The following is a 21,080-nucleotide window of genomic DNA, read 5'->3' as shown; positions in this document are numbered from 1 at the left end:
CGGAAAGGCTTTGGTCTTTGTGAGTTTCACTCTGAGATCTGTTACTTTTTATAGACTGAAGACAAGCCCTTGCTGCCCATCGCTCTGGACGGAGGTGTAGATCGGAGAGAGTGGACCCTGCAGCATCGCAAAGCTGCTGACATCACCCTCACTCCTCCGCAGGCCGACCTGGACGCTGACTGTCTGGACGTTAACGTGAAGGGACCCGGTGAGGGGAACAAAAACCTTTAGATTGGATAATTTTTCAAAAATCTGTCTTACTAATGAATCTTCACTCTTTCAGACGGCTTCACGCCGCTGATGCTGGCATCGCTGCGCAGTGCCGCCCCAGACTGCAGCCTGCATGGAGAAGAGGAGGAAGAGAGCGGAGATGAACCGGGACCGAGCGTCATCTCGGACCTGATCTCTCAGGGCGCGTCTTTGATTGCTCAGACCGATCGTACCGGAGAAACCGCTCTTCACCTGGCTGCCCGCTACGCCAGGGCCGATGCCGCTAAGAGGCTGCTGGACGCCGGAGCAGATCCAAATGCCCACGACAACATGGGGAGGACACCGCTGCACGCTGCTGTGGCGGCTGACGCTCAGGGAGTCTTTCAGGTGAGACGCCTCTGCGATCTGGTGCAGATCAGTGTGACGGCCAGTCGCGTTTTATTCACTGTGTCTTTGCACCCTTTCAGATTCTGATCCGTAACCGTGCAACGGAGCTGGACGCCAGAATGAACGACGGCACGACTCCACTGATCCTGGCAGCCAGGCTGGCTGTGGAGGGCATGGTGGAAGAGCTGATCCACTGCCACGCTGACATCAACGCTGTGGACGACCACGGTCAGAAAACTGATCCTCTTCTTTGTCTGAAGCTATTTAATGTGTGAATGAATTCATTAATGAATGTGAGTTTTAATGTAGTATGTTAGCAGGACAAGCGTATCCCAATGCTCAGTTCTCTCTGGTGTGGTTGGACAGCAACCGCAGGGACTGGCTGCATTTACGTTATTAGCTGTCATTTTAGAAGTAATAACAGTTTTCTGGCTTACGCGGCTCTGGTTCTTCTCTCATCTTCCCATCATTTTAGGTAAATCTGCTCTGCACTGGGCAGCTGCAGTCAATAACGTGGAGGCCACACTTGTGCTTTTGAAGAACGGAGCCAATCGAGACATGCAAGACAATAAGGTGAGATGTTTTGTTTGCATATGCTGATTATAAATCACAACAAACACAAGGACAGTTATGAAATAGAGCTGTAAAGAAAAAATTGCAGACTTTATTTGCAGAAACATATTTTCTCCCTAAAATCTGCCAAAGATTTAAAAAGCTGCTCTGTGTTTGCTGTGTCGGCTGTGGGACACGCCCTGTTTGGGCTAAAATGAGCGTGTAAACAAACTGTGGAGCCGATCCTGCTTTTCCTGTTTGTTCGTGTTAAAATAAGAGCTCCTTACGCCATGCTCACCGCTCCCTTTGCTTCTTTCAGGAGGAGACCCCGTTGTTTCTCGCAGCCCGGGAAGGCAGCTTTGAGGCGGCTCAGGTTCTCCTCGACCACTACTCCAACCGCGACATCACTGATCATCTGGATCGGCTTCCCCGCGATACGGCTCAAGAACGCATGCACCACGACATTGTCCGTCTCCTGGATCAGTACAATCTGGTTCACAGTCCCCACAACGGGCCTAATCACATGGGTGGAGGAGGAAACTCGTCTGTTATGTGTGGAGCAAATGGAGCAGGCTACATTGGCATGCGCTCCGGACCACAGGGGAAGAAGAGCAGGAGGGGTGGGGGTGGCACAAAAGTGGGAGGTGTTGGTGGAGGGCCAAAAGAAATGAAAGACATGAAGGCAAAGAGAAGGAAGAAGCCTGCGGGAGGAGAAGGGGCAGCTGTAAGTGCTGGGGTGGGAGCAGGAAATGGAGGAGGCACGGCAGCAGGAAGCACCAATGGCGTGAAGGCAGCAGGAGGCCTTCCAGAGAGCTCCGTCACCATGTCACCCGTCGACTCCCTGGAGTCTCCTCACTCCTACGCAGGCGACGTTTCCACCGCCGTCTCCACCACGGCAAACTCCCCGCCCCTGCTGAGCAGCCCCGCCTCCAGACAGATGCTGCCCCCTGTCAGCCACATGTTGGGACAGCAGCAGACCTGGGTGAGCATGAGCAAACACGGATACAGCCCCATGTTCAGCCTGGTTTCTCATCAGATCCCGGGATCCCACACCGGCATGGCCCAGCACCACGGCCAGGGTTGCGGCGTCGGGCTGACCCCCATGAACGTCACCGTGAGCAGGGAGCAGCTGCCGCCCATCGTCACCTTCCAGATGATGACTCCGGGAGCAAGCCAGACCATGCTGAAGCAGCCTCAGCAGGGGCAGGTGCAAGTCACGCAATCCCAGGGTCAGAACCAGACTCAGAGTCACTCCCAGCAGGCTCCGGGGCACCTCCACTGCACCCCGGGGATGATATACCAGATATCCGATCAGATGGGCATGGCTCACGGGCTCCCTCACACCCTGCAGCACCCACATGCTGTCGGCCACGGAGGCCACGCAGGGATCGAGGGCCAGTCTCGGGCTCTGCCTTCATACCCGACCATGCAGAGCCCGGTGGATAAATACCCAACGCCTCCCTCGCAGCACAGCTACACCACAGCGGGCTCGGAGGGCACCACGCCCAGCCACTCTGCCCACCCGCCCAGCGAGCACCCGTATCTCACCCCTTCGCCCGAATCCCCCGACCCCTGGTCCTCCTCTTCCCCGCACTCCAACTCGGACTGGTCCGACGTCACCACCAGCCCCACCCCTCTGGGGAACTCCCACCACACACTGCCGTCATCACACCACACACACATTCCAGAGCAGGTGCAGCTGCAGCCGCAGTCGCAGCAGATGCCGCAGGCTTCTCAGCAGCCTCAGCTCGGAAACATGCAGGTGTTTGCGTAGGCGGAAGAGGAGGAAAGCAGAAACCGACTGACTTTGGGGCTTCTGTGCACTCATAGTAACACAATCAGTGCGTTCTCACGTCTCTCTTTAATCCTTTATTCTTCTATAATAATCAGTCACCTCTTATGTTATCTTCTCTTTGTACTTCAGAAGACTCTGTATAGTTTCTTAAACATTTTTGAGTAAAAGTCTTTTGGAGTTTTTCTCGGATCGGGTTCTTCTAAGTCCAGTGAGGCAGCCTTTGCTTTCTGCTGGCTGGATCGAGACTTTTCGTGTTTTGGCACCAAACACATAAACTGATCATCAAGGAACTTCTGACCAGCTGGTGCGGGATTAAAAAAAGACCGGAGAGAAAAGACTGTGCACTTCCTGCATTGAGATCGTCCGTCTCTGTTCAGTGTAATAAACCTGCCAGTACTAACACCTCATTGAAACCATTCACTTTTTTTAATACGATGGGTCATATTCAGTGGATATTTTTACTCTCAAAGGAAAACCACATGTTTGTTGCATTCGTGCTTTTTATTCGTGTTTTTGCTGGGTTAAAGGGGAACTGCACTGAGAGGCTGCTGTACGATCAGAAAGAACAACAAGTGCATGTAGCAAACGCACGGCGAGGCCTGCTGGGCGGTGCTGCGTGGGTCTGCGCTCGTCGTGTGAAAGTTTTCAAAGTATTTCAGAGGTTTGATGAAAGTGACACCTGCTAAACATCAAATATCTGCCTGCACACTTCAAAAGGTCAGAAAATGGAGCTCCACCTGCACGCTGTCGCTGCAGTCCACGGGTGGTGTAATGAGAGTGTGCGGTTGTCTCTCTGCAAGTGGTACAGCGGTATTTGCGTAATTAATACTGAAAAGCGTACATTAGTTTGTCACCAGATTCAGTATGTTGTATATGAAAATGTACAGACACTCCAAGCATCTTCTGCTCGTTATATCTGAGTTTAGCATGTCTTTTGTTTTGTTTTTATATGAATACGGTGCACACTTCCTGTATAATTCTGAATCTTGCCGAGGCAAATCGCCGTGTCTTTAAAGTGCCTCTGTTATAAATAGTGTTTCCTCCAAAGTTATATAGCCATAGCTACAATCAGTGCATCTCCGCACCTCTAACGGTCGTAAATCGTGCGTAGAAGGAGAAAGTCATTTGTCTTCTTTCTTAAGGTCGATGTTGAGCTTTTATGTGGCTGCTGTGTTTAAAACAAAAAAGGACAATCGTTCAGCATTTAGAAAAATCTCACATACCAAATTCTGTTTTATTCAGCCAAAAATATGAAACCTGTGTCCAAACTTGTCATTTGTTGTTCTTGTTTGAAAAGTCAGACACACAAAAGCTGCACCTTTCTGCAGAGTTGTATTTGTAGACCCGGCCTGAAAACTTCCCAAATCCACGTTTGTACGAATGTAGGGGCGCTCAGGCATCAGACAACTTAAGAGTATTTTGTATGAATCACAGCAGCTCCAGTGCATATGCAAGGTTATGAGATCATGTCTATATTCTGTATATAAAATGTTTTTTTTAACGTTCACTGTACTCTTCTGTGTTAACCCAATAGCCCGTAATATACCTGCAATATGAAGTAGTTGTTACCGTGTTTGTGTGTTGTAGAACTAAAACTGATCAAACCTGTTGGATTAAAAAAACAAAACAAATGATCGAACGAATGCTTTACTGAAATAAAGCCCAGATCTCCACACGCGCGTGCACGTGCTGTCTTTTCCTGGAGCATCTTCGTGTCTCGGCAGGTTTTTACAGGTGTGTCATTTGCAGATGGATTTTTGAGGGCCTCCATGTTAGACCTGGTAGATGTAGCGTCGTGTTTTTCGCTCGGCCTGGTAAATCTGCCGTTTCTGAAGGTTAAACTTGAGTCAGCCGCTTCATTGTTTTGTCCTAATTGATTCAGGCTTCATCTGTATGAATCATCTTGGTAAGCGGTAAATGGATGGGTTATTCATATAACACATTTCTGCTCCTACTGAGCACTTAAAGCCACGTGTATACAGTGCTTTTCTTTATGCACACATGGATGCTCTTTAATCCGTCCTCAGACGCACAGTGCAGACGTTGTACTGCCAATAAAGCAGAAAGGTTTGAACAGTGCCTGGGGTTTAGATCGAGTATTTTCATATAATGCAGGTGTAATTATGTACTGTTGCATCACTACATAAATACACCAAAGAAGCCAAACTGAGTCATGTCTGTCCTTTAAATCTACATTTGAAACTACAGCAGTGTCTCTGGGTACTGCTCCACAGGTCAAAGGCAGGAAAGTGGACATGCAGTGCCTACAGATAATTAAGTTATAATACTGTTGCTTTTTACAGTTAAACAGATCAATTGAAACATGATTCACATTTGTGAAATGCTCATAAACAGGGGCCCAAACATCAGATAATAAACACAAAATACAGCATTTTGAATTTTATTTAACCAGGAAGAACAAAAAGACTTGAGATTTATGCACAAATCCATGCAACAAGTACAAGCGATGAAAATAAAATACAGAAACAATCAAAATGTATAAGCTGCACTGTCGATAAAGGATGAATACCTTAAACAAAGATAATATATTCACACAGCCTGAAGTTACTGCATCCAAGTCATCTATAATCACTTTACATTCCTGAAGTTTCTTTAGTTTTAGTTGACTCTGCAGATTATTTGAGGAAGGCGCTGCAAACCTGAATTCAGTGCGAACCTTTGGGACAGACAGATGAGTGAATCCTGGGACTTTGTAACTTCCAACATTTCTCTGCTGAATGCAAACCAAGAATAGGTTTTTAAATAAGAAGAGCTCAGTGGCGGTGACGTGATCACTGGTGTAAAGACAGATTTAGAGAGCCTGCAGAGGTCTGTGGACGTCTGTATGTCACAGTAAAACTTGAAAGATTTTAAGTGTGTATTTTTTTTCCTCTGTGTTATACGTGTGAGAGGAAAGCACGGTCTCCTCACAGAGAGACGGTCCTGGGTTCTCTCCGTGTGGCATTTGCATGTCTGTGTGGGTTCTCTACGGGTTCTCTGGCTTCCTCAGACCGACTGCATGTCAGTCCAAAGACGTGCAGTCGGGAGGTTATGTGAAATGGTTATTCTAAATTGCCTATAGGTGTGCATGGTTATCTGAGGCTGATGTGACATTGTTTAATTATTATTATTCACATCTGCACCATCAGAACATCTGTTTTCAGCACCAAACCTCAGTGTGAGAATGTTGACACACTCACTTTCTGCATGTTCCTTTAAAGGCTTACAGACACACACACTAACTCATACCCTACCGAACTTAAGCACACAGACACACACCAAATCTCATCCAGGAGATACGATACTGTCAGAAGTGTTTTTGCTTCCTACTAATGTAAGAATCCTTCCAAGGAGACTGATTAAATTCTATTTTATGCCTCAGTGTGTTTCTATGTATATACTGTAGTTTATTTCATTGGCAGCCTGTCCAGGATGTACCTGGCCTCTCATCCTATGGCTGCTGGGATAGGCTCCAGCCCCCCTCCGCGACCCTGAAATGCACTATAAATGATCTGACATTGAGAAAAATGTTCCATCCCATTAACTTCAGAAGTTTAAAACCATAAAACCTTTACTGAAAATGCAAATGATCGTTTATATGTAAAAATAATAATAGTAATAATAATAATAATGAAGAAAAAAATAGAGTCAGATATTTTCTGTTTGGAGTTTTCTCCCGTTTCTCCTGCGGAGGTGCTGCAGTTCCCTGTCAGGCCAGCAGGAGGCAGAGTCTCACACTAACCCGAAAACGACGAGAACACGAAGAAGAGTTGCTAACGCGGAAGTCGTCCAGGATCTAATCTTCACCTGGCTGGAGTTTTCTTCCCCGTGGAGACTCTCTCCGTGTAATTTGCTCTTTCTTCTGGTGGATGTTTTAAGCGGGATGGCGGGTCGTGATGCATTGGTCGGTGTGAGCGTGCTGAAAAGTTAACGGGCGGTTGATATCCGGTGCGGGTCAATGGACGCCAGGACCTGAGCTGCTGTTTTGACAGCTGTGGTGATCCGCCAGCACCGTGTCCATCTGTCCGTGTGTCCGTGTGAGGAGCCGCAGAGAGCGGACAGCGCAAGACCGAACTGAGCCTCTGCGAAGTTACTGGTGAGCGGACCGAAAGGTGAGACCAACCGTCGGCATTTCCCACCGTCTCGGAGTAAAACACCTGCTCCTGTTCTTGCATCCCCCGGCTCTGTTCTCCTCTGCTCCTCTTCAGTCTCCAGCTGCTCACCGAAACGCGGCCATGGCTTCTCCCCGGCTCAAGTACCTCTCTCTGGGCGTGCTGGTGTTCCAGACCACCTCCCTGGTGCTCACCATGCGTTACTCCCGCACCCTGCAGGCCGAGGGCCCGCGGTACCTGGCCTCGTCAGCGGTGGTGGTGGCTGAGGTCATGAAGATCCTCACCTGCGTCCTGCTGGTCTTCAAGGAGCACAGTGAGTCCGTGTACACAGCTCCCGGTACCGGCACCGGTCCTGTCATGTGTGATAAACTTTAGGCCACATTGAAGTGTTATAAATGCTCAAACAGGTCCAGCTAGATGTGAGCAGGAACCATCACGGTGCCGTCTGAGGTCTGGCTTCTTTGATCTGTAAAGCACAAATCATGCTGGGCTTGTTGTTTAATCCCAGAACATGAAAGATGATTTAAATGTTAAATATGTCTGTGGCTGAGCAGCTCCTGCAGCAGGAAGGCAGTTCAAACTGATCCAGTGATCCAGAACCACAACTGTGAATGCTTGTGACTAAAGTGATTTAATCTTATTTCAGCTTCAGTTCTGTGTTTGTTAATAACTTCATCTGTTCAGAGTTTACTGATGTTTGCTTCATCAGAGGTCATTTCTTCCCGATTACCTCAGAGGTTCTGTTTCTGAGGTAATCAGAATGAATTCTGAGAACTTCCACTAAAACTAAAGAAAACGGGGATCCACACGTCCACATGAGCTTCCTGATTGGATATCATCAGTCTAAAAAAACAAAACAAAAAACAACCCTCTAGCTGGGCTCTCGTGTCTCGTTGTTTTATCTTCCACCCGTGGGTCTTCGTTTCCCTTTGCCTTGCTTTGCTCCGGTGCCGTATTTGATCTATGTCTGGGTTTTCTGTCGTGACTGCCTCACACGTGCTGTTGATCTTTGTCTGTTTGCAGAGTTACAAACATCTCGTGTGCACAGATGGTCACGTGATACTCGTTTGCAGGCCTCTTATTTCAGACAGAATCTTTTTAACACGACTGAAACTGAGAGTCCTGCTTTAAATTGGAAATGTGTCAGTGTGCGTGCAGCCTGAGGATTTGCAGTCAGGTTTGGTGGACTTTTCCTGTCATGCTGAAACTACAGTTGGTGGGTTTTCTGGATCAGTGAGGCTCAGAATTTGTTTTTGGATATTAGCACAGTCTTTTTTTCCCCTCTGCACAGTACACCAGTGGATATGTAACTGAAAAGTACTTCATTCACTGGTCAGCAAATACAGATGTTTTTATACACAGCCTCTGTTTTCAGAGGCTCAGAACTAATTGGACGACTGCCTGAAACTGTTTCATTGCCAGGTGAGACGTGTTCCCTCAAAGTATTTCATTAATCTGTAACAAAGTACTTTAATTTTGGTATTTCATTACAAATGAAGCAGACAAGAGATCTGTAGTTGTTTCCAACGGTTGCACTTGTATTTCATGGCTTTTAACTGGAGTACGAGATTGAATTAAATGTTGGTGCGAGGCCATCATCAGGCTGGACGTGACCCGGCTCCAGATAAGGATGGACGATTAAATTGTATTAATGTATAATATAAAAATAAAAGCTTGTTGTTTTTATGATTTTTTTTCTTCATAGACCAGTAAAACTCTGAGCCACTTACCCGGTTCTGATAGGATTGTATTGAATTATTATCATTAACATTAATTATTAACATGTGCTCAGGAAACAAACGCTCATTAACTTGAACTTGAATGACGGGAAGAGAAAAATATGGAGGAGGAGAAAAACGACTCATGATCTGAACAAATAGCACATTGTCTGTCAACCGCGGTGGAAGCGGCGTTATGACCTGGGCGCGTACGTCCGGGTCTGAGTCACCGAACCAGCCCACTCACACTTATTGATGATGTGACTGCTGATAGAAGCAGCAGGATGAATTTAGATTCAGCCAAATGTTGCAAAACAAAACTGTCTGAAGAGCCTGAACATGCTGCAAAAGCAACCCGAGAGGTTCTCACGGCAAAGAAATGTTATGGTCTTCAACCGCCAGGGCAGTCCAGAGAGACTTCACCACTTCTGTTTTTACTTTCAGAATATTAAAAACAGTGACAGGAAATCCTCAAGAGGCACCGAAGCGCTCAGTCATCTTTGCGTACTTTGATTTCACTCTAAAGCTCCAGGCTTGGTTAGAATTTATAATCTATACGTGTGGTTTGTGTCTTCTTTCCACGCTGCAGGTTACAGCATGCGCGCTCTCAACAGCGTCCTCCGTCAGGAAATCATTCACAAACCCGTAGAAACACTGAAGCTGGCGATCCCCTCGGGGATCTACACACTGCAGAACAACCTGCTGTATGTCGCCCTCTCCAACCTGGACGCAGCCACCTACCAGGTAAGCAGCACGGCAGGTTAATCTGCGGGCCTCGCGACCGCCGTGACAACTGGAGGATTGATCGCTTGTTCCTTTGTCTCCATCAGGTGACGTACCAGCTGAAGATCCTGACCACGGCCCTGTTCTCGGTGTCCATGCTGGGCCGCAGGCTGGGCGTCTACCAGTGGCTCTCGCTGCTGATTCTCATGGCTGGCGTGGCCCTCGTGCAGGTGCCGTGCATATTTTCTAACTCGAATTACTTTTTCCCCATTTCTAGAGACAATTAGCTGATCGTTGCATCTTTTATTTGCTCTCTTAAAAAAGCTGAATGTTTAGAGATAGTCAGACATAAAATGCAGGAATGAAAATGCACCTGATGGAGGCGAGCTCAGAAATGTTTTGAGGCTGACAAAAAGACATTCAGGAAGTAAAATGGGTTCGTGTATTCAAATCACAGCCAGCTACTTTACTTATGTGCACTAAGCTCAGAGAGAGACTGGAAAAAGCAGTTTTTGCACACAGCTGACACTTTAGTCCTCTTTGTCTGCTGAGCATTTACTCACTGAGTGTGCCGGGTTTTTATTTTTTTATTTGTTCTGATATTTAAAGGCCAAATAAATAATGAGGCTTGTACTAGAAGACTGAGTAAATGTTGGCTGCTGATGAATGTGTCAGAGGAATGACTGTTTTCATATCACCTCCTCCTCGGCTAAACAAAGAAAATTACAATCGGTCGGCTTTATACCTAATCTGAGAAATATTTAACCGCGAACGGATCTGTTTGTCCAAGGTACGTGCAGGAGTGACCGTGGCTTATCAGCGGCACTCCGTGAAGGCTTGCGCTGTCATGTCAAATATGATGCTAAGGAGCAATGGTTCTGTTTCCATCTCAGACCCTACAAACACACAGAAAACAGAGTCTGCAGAGAAACCCTGCTTCTGTTTCGCTGCTCGTTTCCAAGCTGGTGCTGTTACTTTTCACCCAGCGAGGTTTGTTGCGGAGCTGATGGTGCTGATGCTGGAGGAATTGACAAAACAATAGCTTCACTTTGTCCTGAATCTTTATTTATCCAAAGAGAAAAGTGTGAGATTTGTTCCTCTGCACATCCAAAGCTCCGCATCATCTTTTTTGTGCGTTAACGCCTGTGTTTTCCTGCTTACTGCAGCACATCACACTAGAAGTCTCACTCTGCAGCTTTTTCACAACGCAGCAAAGCTGTGACGATGCCGTGTCTGAATATTAGGTACCCGGCATGAGGGATTCAGTGAGACTTCACTGTGAAAGATGATCATTACACAAAGTTTCAGTTTACTAAGTTCATACGAGTTTCTCTGGAACGTGCACGTTGTATCCATTGGATGTAAAATACACAGCTCAGGTTTGTTTGTTTTCTCTGGGCATCATCACATCGAACCTGTGACACACTGGATTGTGTAGCACTGATTATTTTTGCAGCATGTACTTTTATTTAGCAGGAGATGTACAAGAGAAGAGAAGTCTGCTCCACACAGTTATCATAGACTGTATCTAAATGATGGAGGAGGCCATAGGGGTGTTACCCATTGGCTCCTGTTTGGAAGCATGTAGTGACTGAATGTGGATGAGAGGTGTAAGTCATGAGCCATTATCATTGACTGTGTGGGTGTAATACACAGGGGCCGATACCTGCTCCTCAACTGTAAGTTAAACAATGCTTTTCGAGCAGCAGGTCCGATTATTTTTAATGTAACTGCATCAGAAATGCTCCAAAAACACAGTGACTCCAGTTCACTGATAGCTGTGCCTGCCTGTTTTAGGACCCAAAGTAACTGGTCAAAGTAACCGTGACCTTTAAACAGGTGAACCTGGATAAAGTGTACTTCAGTATTGAACCAATAAAGAAGTTTGTTTCTGCTTCCAAGATGGGCGTTTCTCACGGCAGTCTGTAGAGAGTGACTCACGTTTAGAGCCAGAGAGCTGGGGGTGAGATCTGGTCTGGTTCTGTCAAATTGGCCTCTGAGCATCTCTGACACTGGCCTGTCAGTCTTTTAAAAACCAAAACCTAAAAGCTGCTGTGCTGCAGGACCTCGAAACACACAAAGCACACTTTGGACTGTTTCGCCACATTTTGAGGTGGATAATCATTCCTTGAAATGTTTGTTGGGTTACGATTTAACTTCTTAATCGTACACGTGGGGAGAAGAAAGCTTGAAAGAGTTTTTTTTTCACCTGTGAAAATTTAAGGCTCTCCGGTTTGTGCTTGCAGTGGCCCTCTGACTCTGCCTCCGAGAAGGAGGCCCCGTCTGCGGGCTCCCAGTTCGTCGGCCTCGCCGCAGTGCTGGTGGCGTGCTTCTCCAGCGGCTTCGCTGGTGTCTACTTTGAGAAGATCTTGAAAGAGAGCAAACAGAGCGTGTGGGTCCGCAACATCCAGCTGGGTCGGTATCCATAAACAGGCAAATCAGTCGCGAACTGATATACAGCCTGTATATGTTCTTGAAACGTGGTCCAGTGCAGTAAAAAGTATGAAAAAATAATGTGGAGGCCAGAAGAACAATGATCTGAGATGCTGTTGCTTAAAAGTGATAAATGGAGCAGCAAGCTCCCACGTGTGCAGCAGTTCTTCGGGTCTTTGCTCGGGGAGCCAGCTGGGCTTTTTACCCTCCGATATGTTTCTGTTAGATGAATGTTCCTGTCTAGTTTATTTTTATCCTGGAACGTGTGAGTATGTGCTGAGTCTCCTGCGATTCCCACTGAGCTTACAGCATCTTCACCTGTGTTAAACCTCAGAGCCTCAGCAGCAGGAACATCAAAGACGATCAAAAACAAGCATTTAATCATTAATTTAGGCCTAATTTTAGTGGAAATATTCTCGGTATATTACTTAATAGAAAACAGCAGTGTTGGGAATGTCGCTCTGAAGCGCTCCGTCTCTGCGTTTCAGGGATGTTCGGCCTGGTGTTCGGGCTCTTCGGGATGATGGCCTATGACGGGGAGAGAGTGAGGGAGTCTGGAATGTTTCAGGGGTACAACATGGTCACCTGGACTGTTGTGGCACTGCAGGTAACTTTCACTCGCTGTGCTGTCGAGTATATCGTCGAACTTCTGGGCTAACAGACTGTTTAACGCTGGGGCTCGGACTCCCCGTTGGCCCTACAGGTCATGCCTCTGTCCATCTGTGTCTCTGTGTTTGTTTTCTCTTCAGGCCCTGGGTGGTCTGGTCATAGCAGCGGTCATCAAGTACGCAGACAACATCCTCAAGGGCTTCGCTACGTCACTCTCCATCATCCTGTCAACGCTGATATCGTACTTCTTGCTGCAAGACTTTGACCCAACCAGGTAAAGAAAGCAGTCGCTATCTTTTTCTCAGTTTTTTCCTTTTTGCTTTTCTTTCCCTGAGCTCAGAGTTTTCTGCTCTTGCTTGCAGTGTTTTCTTCCTCGGGGCCGTTTTAGTCATCGTGGCCACTTTCCTGTACGGCTACGAAGGCAAGCCTTCCCCCAATCCCAGCAGGGCGTAGGACAGACGGCTGAAACTACAGCAGCCGCAGGAGGTCGTGCTGACACGAAGACATGAAGGGAAAGGAGGACTGGAGAAAAAAGAAGGGGAAAGGTCTTTGTCATATAGTGCGAAAACATATGGGAGGATGTAAGGAGGTTTGGATCAGAGGAAGGTTTTGGGGTTTTTTTTAATGTTATAACAACGCTGTGACGAGTCTCACACCAAAAGTGCCTCAGCTGAGAAGGAGAAGCAATGAGAGACGAAACCAGGAGGGCGTGTTTTACTTTTCTTCTGCGATTACAACAGCACAGATAATCCGGCTGCCACGCCCGGTGAAGGGAAACTGGACCGACTGATTGTCTTCACCAGGAACTAGTCTGACTGCCTGTTAGTGTTACGGCCACGTCAGTCAGCCAGTGTAACAAAGGAGCAAGGAACCAGAGGGTTGGCCTTTCTATTCTTCCAAGCCACATTTGCCAAGTAGCCCAGTGGCTGCCGCCTTCACCTCGGGGTGTTTAACGCTCTAACAGGTACTCCTGTCCTGTTTGGCCTCTGTAAACTCAGAGGCCGAATGAGCTTCAGCTCTGAAATTACAGCGCCTCAGCGAGCTCTGGGTTAGGCTGATAAAGGCGTGTTTCTGTAGGCTCAAGCCTCAGAAGTACAGAAAACACTTGCACTACGGTAGCTACAGTGACCATAACCGGTATTGTTTTCTCACGTTGCATTTTCTTTGGCTATTTTTGAAATATGGAGTGTTTTTGTTGCTAAGCAGCAGTCAGCGGGTCACCTCTGACAAACGTACACATTGAGCGTGAGCGCCAGGACTGTTACGTTGAATCCCTCCCTCAGTTCAAATGTTTAACAGCGAGAAACGAATCGAGCTTCTGTTTTGTGATGCTTTAACAGCTGGTGGTTAATTGAAGCAGTGTTTTTATTTGAGAAGTTACACTGAATATTGGAAATCATGTTAACCTTTGGTGTAAGTATTAGCACCGTTGACATTTAAATCTATAAATTAATGGGCGGTTTAACTTATTCATTAGGCTTAGCTTACTTTTCAGAACCACTGGTGACGGTTAGCCTCTGCCTGTGTAACGGTGTCATTTGGTGATTTTTGTGGCGGAATAATCAGAATGTGGTCCAGTGAAACTGAAGCTGGTTACATCATTTACAGAGAAAGTAACGTTTGATTGTATGATTTGGTTTTTTTTCCTGAAACTACTTTTTTTTGGGATAAAGCGGGTATAATTAAGAACTTTATTATTTTAATTACCAATATGTGAATCTTTTATAAAAGAAACATGCTTCCTTTGACTTATGTGCATGTGTCATTGTGTCTCCTCTTTGATCTTTCTTACTTTACCACAACACATAGACTGTATATAAAAGATGGATATCTGCTTTCAAATCTGATGTCACTGGCCGCATGGATGTCCAAATTATTTGGTTCCTGTGACATTGCTGAGAGTTTAAAAAAAAAAAAAAAGGTCTTTTATCCTCCATAAAACGATGAGTGTGGCTGTTCCCCTCCAGGAGTTAGAGTAAAGTTTAATATCCAGGCTTGCATGAAAACGAGGATTTACCAGGTTTACTGGAGTTAGAAGTTAGCAGGAAGTTGGCTCGCTCCATGTTTCAATTTACTGCTGTATTTTTTCTGGCTCATCTAGCTTTAATGCAGCTGTTCAGATCAACCGCGTAATTTCACAGGATCAATTTGCAGCATTAATATTTTTCAGATCAAATTAAATTTTTCTGATTTTTCACACGTGAATAAAACGGATCTGACCAATTGGATCACTGCATTTGGTAACAAGTGTGGTCAGAGCTGAAACGCACACCGGTACTGAATCATCAGTGATTTGGAAAAGGTCAGATAATCCCGTGTGACCTCAGACTCACAGCTAGCTGCTGCTCCGGGTCAGTTGGCTCCCTGAAATGATTCCTCTGCCTCCTCAGATGTGGTCAAATCTCTGCTGATTCCTGAAACGTGCACAAAAGCATCGACTCAGGGATCGAACCAGAAAATCGTCCCTCCTGCTGCTGCTCCTCAGAGTCAGATGATCCAGAATCTCCGTTTCTTCCTTTTCTGGTTCAGAAACATCAGGAACAGCTCATCATCACTTCATGTTGACTTCATTTTTTCCACAATTTTTTAGTGTTTTTGGAGCAGTTCACATAAATCCATTTTCGTGTCATATTTTCACAACTCGCTCGGTGTGTATTTCCTAACAATAAAAGCTGCCAAAAAGTGGACCAAACTGCAGTCAAAAGGACCTCTGAGGTGATCCATTTGTTAATAACGACCACGAGGTTCGTCATGAATCTGCTGCGTAGTTTGGATGAGGCTGCCACGATTAGTCGACTAGTTACGATTACGTCGACTCTCAAAATTGTCGATGACTAATTTAATAGTCGACGCAACGTTTGAAGCTTTGTGAGATCCTGAAAGACGCAGGAATAAGTAGTAGGATTTAAGAGTGTAATAACGGATTGAAACAGAAGATGGTAGCACTGCATGTACAAGGATGCCAGCTGCCGTTAAACGGCAAAGAAGAAGCAGTCTCAGGTATGGTAGCTGTGTCCAAATTCAGGGGCCGCATCCTTTGGAGGCTGCATTTGTAGGCCGATTACATCACAGCGATGCAATGACGGCTGTCCAAATTCGAAGATGCCAACAAATGTGTCCTCCCTTTCCCCCAGATTTGAAGGATGGGTCGGGTGTATCCTTCATGGCCCAACCTATCCCAGAATTCATAGCGCGGCCCAGCCAATTCCAGTTTTTAACAATGACGGCAGCGACTTAGTTTTAATATTAGTCTTTCTGGGTCACAAAATAAACTTTTAAGATATTTTCAGGCGAGGATGTAGCTGTGTAAACTTCAAATATCTGCTCAATTTATGCAGACATCACATATTTGCAAAAGTGCTCTGACATTTTCAGAGACGTCTGTTACCCACCAGCTTGATAGGTGACCGGGAGGTCAAGGCTCACTAGAGCTGGCGAGAACAGCGAACTCCTGGCACATCGTTTTCAGACCCTGTGGTCTTTCACTACTCGGGTTAAACATGATATGCAAGTCATTTAGATAACTTAAAAATGTTATAGTTTGGCTTTTTTCAGTGTTTTATTTGTTCCTGAGTAAATCGGTTTAGCTGAGATTACAGTTATAGTTTTCACACAGCTGAATAAACGTCAAACAGAAAACTGATTATCAGAAGTGTGAGATGGTTGAGAATTTACTCCAGTGTCCTGTTATATTTTAGATAGCAAAGAGCAGACGGCCGAGTTTATTATACTCCACCGAGACAATCTGCAAATTTCATTAAAAGTTTAATAAACTATCATCTTTATTTTTAGTTACCACATACCTTAAACTTTTCAAGCTGTAAGATAATGACAGTTATATAAGAGCAGACGCATGCTGGTGCAATAAGCTGTACGTTTTAATCCAGTAGATGCATGATCTGATTAGTCGACTAATCGCCCAAAAAATCGGTGACTATCAAAATAATTGTTTGTGGCAGCCCTACTTGCTATTGAAAATTGACCCTAAGCTTCATGTTCTCAAATCTTAGTCGGCCTGGAAGTGATTCCCTTATGAAACATTCAATTTTTCTTTGTCTGGCAAACTCTGAGCCTGTGGGCTTTAATTTCATTGTAAGGCTTTAAAAACTGATCTTAAACATGTGCTCCACACATGTGAACAGCGCTAATAAAAAAACAGAGAGGTCGACAGTGACCACTGACCACTCGGTAGGAGTTATTGCTATTCAGAAACTAGAGCAGCTTTTTTATAACGCAGTTAAAAAGACCCTTTAAGATCCTGACTAATAATTGACCAAATAAAAATCAGTTTGTGTTCAATAAGATGTGAAACTATGATCAGAAGTTATAAACAAATCTGGAAAAGTGCTGAAAGGTTGTTTTTCGAGTAGATTTCTATACAAGTATCTTATAATCGCTGAAGTCGCCTCCTGCTGGTGGTTACAGAGAATGCAGCTACAGGGCCAGCTCGTGCATCTTTTACCTACAGTCTGTGAATGTACCGTGGGGGAAAAGTCTTGTAGCCTCTTATACCCATGTCAGAATATTACACTGTACCTGGACTGTGGAGTGACAAACAGGAGTAAGTTCACACTTTATTTTTGGCATTTGTTTTAATGAGTTTAAAAACACTGCATGCAAAAGCCAGACAGTCTGAGAGAAAGGACTGTACGTCCTCCACATTAAAACACTGTAAAACACCGTCAGCCCGTCGCTTTCAGACAATCTAACGTCGACCGGCAGGACAAGTAGGAATAACGAGTCAGATTCACACGAAGGGCCGTGCAGCGCTCTGCTCCGAGCCCACAGGCACGGCTGTTAACTGTAAAAGACACTTGAGGCCCGGATGCACTTTGACGGCAGACTGTGTGAACCTCACGGTGAAGTAAAAATGTATTTTTAATTAACACGTTATTTTAATCGGGGCATGTGGGGGAAAAAAGTTAACAACTATAAAAGCATCAGTTCTCTGAACAGTTTCAGTCCAATAACGATCACCTTCTAAGTTGTCCCATCGGAAGTGCTGCTCGTGATTGTCGGCGTGGGCTCACAAACTGCCCCTGTGTCATGGCTACAATAATCAGGGTGTTAAACTATCTCTTTGTCCACACCGCTGTGCGGTTAATGTGTGTTAGGGTTCGCAGTACGCCGGCAGAACAGTCCTTCCTGGTGATCCTGGCTCTGTTGTTTTTCTATATGAGGTGTGTGTGTCTGTGTGTGTGTGTGAAGGCTTATTCGGTTGGCACCAAGAGTAATGAGCAGCATAGGGAAGATAATGTGGTTACATCATCCATCTCTCTTCATCTCTGTCTCATCCGGACCAGCTCAGCAGTTCAGCAGAAGCCTTTTTTCTTTTTTTTCAGTCCCGCTGAGGCTGGATCGTCCACACGCTCACGTTATCCCGGTGAGATTCTACTTGTCTGCGTCCACGATGAAGAAGAAACCCCACAGCGACGCCGTCCTCGCTGAACGTGAACCCAACACAAACACTAACAACTTTCCTGGGTTAAACTCTTACACAGCACTTTAGCGTACAGAACAGAGCAGGCCACGAGTGTGCCGTCTTTAAGGCCGCGAAAACCTTTGTCAATTGTATTTAAGCTCCGTCACTTCTTCCAGGGCCTGAGTAGCTACAGCACAGGTTTCAGTTACATCCCAGCGCTGATGTTCAAACTTCAGACGAGTCTTCCCTCTGTTGTGCAGGGCTGGAGTGCACGCCTGCACGGCCCAACGGCACCAGAAGCAGGGACTAACAAACTTTCTGATCGTCAAAGGCAGCGGTGGGGAATTAAGGCGGTTGTCCCCTCAAGATTCAAAGCACTGCAACTCTGATGAGGCCATCAACATGTAATGCAATTCTCAGCCTGCTTATAAATATTATTTTTGTCTGCTTTTGCGTCTCATCTGATTATCCTGTTAGCAGAATTGGCCTGATATGATATGATGTCCAAAAACGGCCAATCAGATGCACGTGGTGTTCTACTTGGGCGGTATGACAACAACCGGAGGGCCTCTCCTCGGCCTCCACATCAGAACCTGGACCTCGTTGGCGTTGGGCCCCCTCATGGCGTTAGGAGGGATGGGCTCTATTTGGGTCAGCACCCGCGGCTGGTCCTGGTGCACCCGGCCCACCAGCCTGGCCCTGGAACCCAGAGGCAGGGACGGGTCCACTGCGATGTCAACCCTCATCCTCCACTTGATGGTGTGGAGCAGGATCTTTTCCCTGGATGTGGTGTTGAGCGCCACAAGCCAGGTGGTGAAACTCTGGTCTCTTTTAATGTTCGTCAGTAAAGGCGTGTTAGAGCCGCTGATCCACAAAGTCCAGGTAACATGGGAGGAAAAACTGTCGTTCATGCTGACGATGAAGCGTGACGGCTTGGACGTGGGGCCGACTATGGTGACTGTCTCTGTTGTGTTTCCGTACCAAGGGTAGCTCACGCCATCTGAGTCACTGATGGCCTGGACCAGGCCTTCACGGAGCTGAGGCAGCTCCCAGCTGGACCTGGAGGAAGGCAGGAACCAAGAGATCTCTGAGTAACTGCAACATTCATTCAAAAGATGTTTCATAGATTTTAACTGACGTTCAAACTTATTAGAAACACAAGTTAAGCCACTGTTGCACTGTATGACGTGTAGAAACACGGTGCAGTCCTTCTTTCAGAATGAGCACCAAATCCGGCGATGAAAGTAGTCCCCAACAAACGCATTTGATCCCTGTTAGCTGCCCTGGGATACACATGTGTAATGCTGTCTGTTAGTTTGCTAATGATACCACTTGACTAGATCCAGTTGTGGTGCTGTGGCAACTGTTTCTCCTACACTGAATAAAAGAAAATGTTGGATTTACTTAATTCAACAGTGTGGACATTGGTTGCACACAGATGCTTTGGCTGCAACTTAAACAACTAAGTTAAATCAACACAAGTTATTCATATTCAATACACCTGTGCAGTTTGTGTTGATAAAATGTGATTGAAACATGTTTAGATGAAGTAATTTCAGCACTTGGAATATTTTTATCCTTCACAAATTTCTCACTTTATTCCAACACTATTCAGTAACTTCTTCCCTGATACTACTTGTTTACTTAAAAACTACATGTTGTCGTCATATTGGATAATGTTCAACGAAGATTAGCGACTGCCAGAGTCACAGGAACAGAATCTGTCGGTGGGCGTTTGAATGAAGGAGGCTGACGAGCTTCGTTAACCTGCTGCGTGTACAAATGCTCCCCGAGCGCGTTATTATAGTTATTAAAGTGCACAGAGGTGTGCTGTCACGCACGCGCTTCCGTTTTCCTGCATCTGAAATCCTGTCACGCGCGAGTAACTGGGACTCAGGTGACAGAGGTGTGAACTCACATGCCGACGTCTCCGTAGGTGTTGTAATATTCTTTATGGGTGCACGCCTGGATCCAGCCCACCACCCAGGTCTCGTTGCGCGGGACTGGAGGCATCACAATCCGTGCAGACGCTTTGAAATAGGGCGTCTTGTACTGAAGACCACACAAGCTCTCCTCGATGACCGTGGGGCAGTGGTCTATGGTGGCGGACAGGTCACACACTACGATGCTCTCTCGTTTGATGCTCGAGTTGTCGCTGCCCATGGCTGTGCGGGTGGAGGTGGCGGTCAGCGGCGGCTAAGTGAGCCTAAGTGAGCCTTGGGTAAAGAAAGCAGGTGGGTCAAAGTCCTGGCTGCAGGACTTTGACCCAAAATTACAGCAGCACATATAATCTGGTTGCCACGCCCGCTGAGGTGAAGGGAAACTGGACCGACTGATTGTCTTCACCAGGAACTAGTCTGACTGCCTGTTAGTGTTACGGCAACATCAGTCACTCAGTGTAACAAAGGAGCAAAGAACCAGAGGGTGGCCCTTTCTAACTATTCTTCCAAGCCACTTTTGCCACGTAGCCCAGTGGCTGCCGCCTTCACCTCGGGGTGTTTAACGCTCTAACAGGTACTCCTGTTCTGTTTTGGCCTCTGTAAGCTCAGAGGCCGAATGAGCTTCAACTCTGAAACTACAGCACCTCAGCGAGCTCTGGGTTAGGCTGATAAAGGCGTGTTTCTTCTAAAATTCCTGACCCTAAGCTTCATGTTCCTAAATCTTAGTCGGCCTGAAAGTGATACCTTTATGAAGCATTCAATTTTTTTTTTTTCTGGCAAACTCTGAGCCTGTGGGCTTTAGTTTCATTGTAAGGCTTTAAAAACTGATCTTAAAGATGTGCTGCACACATGTGAAAAGCACTAATAAAAAGCCAGAGGTCGACAGTGACCATTGATTGGCTGGTATAAGTTATTGCTATTTAGAAACTAGAGCAGCTAATAAAGACCCTGCTTTAACATCCTGACTGTAATAACTGACCAAATAAAAATCAGTTTGTGTTCAATAAGATGTGAAACTATGATCAGAAGTTATAAACAAATCTGGAAAAGTGCTGAAAGGTTGTTTTTCGAGTAGATTTCTATACAAGTATCTTATAATCGCTGAAGTCGCCTCCTGCTGGTGGTTACAGAGAACGCAGATATAAGACCAGCTCGTCCATCTTTTACCTACAGTCTGTG

General features: G+C 46.1%; 3 protein-coding genes across 7 annotated transcripts in view; 2 read left to right on the top strand and 1 right to left on the bottom strand.

Moving 5' to 3' along the window:
* notch2 (notch receptor 2) overlaps positions 1 to 3,223 on the top strand; it is a 39,284-nt gene extending 36,061 nt beyond the window's left edge. For both annotated transcript variants that reach the window (XM_025903381.1, XM_005478730.4), the window contains exons 31-35: positions 55 to 208; positions 284 to 597; positions 678 to 825; positions 1,073 to 1,170; positions 1,469 to 3,223. In XM_025903381.1, the coding sequence (XP_025759166.1) occupies positions 55 to 208; positions 284 to 597; positions 678 to 825; positions 1,073 to 1,170; positions 1,469 to 2,923 (2,169 nt within the window). In that variant the 3' untranslated portion in view covers positions 2,924 to 3,223. The remainder of the gene's footprint in view (positions 1 to 54; positions 209 to 283; positions 598 to 677; positions 826 to 1,072; positions 1,171 to 1,468) is intronic.
* Positions 3,224 to 6,679: 3,456 nt separating this feature from the next.
* slc35a3a (solute carrier family 35 member A3a) lies at positions 6,680 to 14,287 on the top strand. Of its 4 annotated transcripts, none has more exons than XM_003451300.5 (8): positions 6,680 to 7,040; positions 7,153 to 7,369; positions 9,364 to 9,518; positions 9,605 to 9,727; positions 11,744 to 11,912; positions 12,419 to 12,537; positions 12,680 to 12,813; positions 12,902 to 12,992. In XM_003451300.5, the coding sequence occupies exons 2-8, from the start codon at positions 7,180 to 7,182 to the stop codon at positions 12,990 to 12,992; spliced, it is 981 nt and encodes a 326-aa protein (XP_003451348.1). In that variant the 5' UTR covers positions 6,680 to 7,040; positions 7,153 to 7,179. The 4 variants fall into 4 exon arrangements, with proteins under 4 accessions (XP_003451348.1, XP_005478786.1, XP_013130523.1 ...); XM_005478729.4 differs by having other exon boundaries at positions 6,682 to 7,056; XM_013275069.3 differs by having other exon boundaries at positions 6,687 to 7,369; positions 12,902 to 14,287.
* A 2,825-nt stretch (positions 14,288 to 17,112) lies between these two features.
* On the bottom strand, positions 17,113 to 21,074 carry LOC100698959 (protein FAM78B). Its single transcript, XM_025903008.1, has 2 exons — positions 19,880 to 21,074; positions 17,113 to 19,020 (listed from the first exon to the last, which is right to left on the bottom strand). Exons 1-2 carry the CDS (start codon positions 20,122 to 20,124, stop codon positions 18,498 to 18,500), a joined length of 768 nt encoding a protein of 255 aa, XP_025758793.1. The 5' UTR covers positions 20,125 to 21,074; the 3' UTR covers positions 17,113 to 18,497.
* Between the last annotated feature and the right edge of the window lie 6 nt (positions 21,075 to 21,080).

Source organism: Oreochromis niloticus, linkage group LG23, assembly GCF_001858045.2.
Source record: "Oreochromis niloticus isolate F11D_XX linkage group LG23, O_niloticus_UMD_NMBU, whole genome shotgun sequence".
Lineage (NCBI taxonomy): Eukaryota > Metazoa > Chordata > Actinopteri > Cichliformes > Cichlidae > Oreochromis > Oreochromis niloticus.
This window is presented reverse-complemented; position numbering and strand designations above follow the sequence as displayed.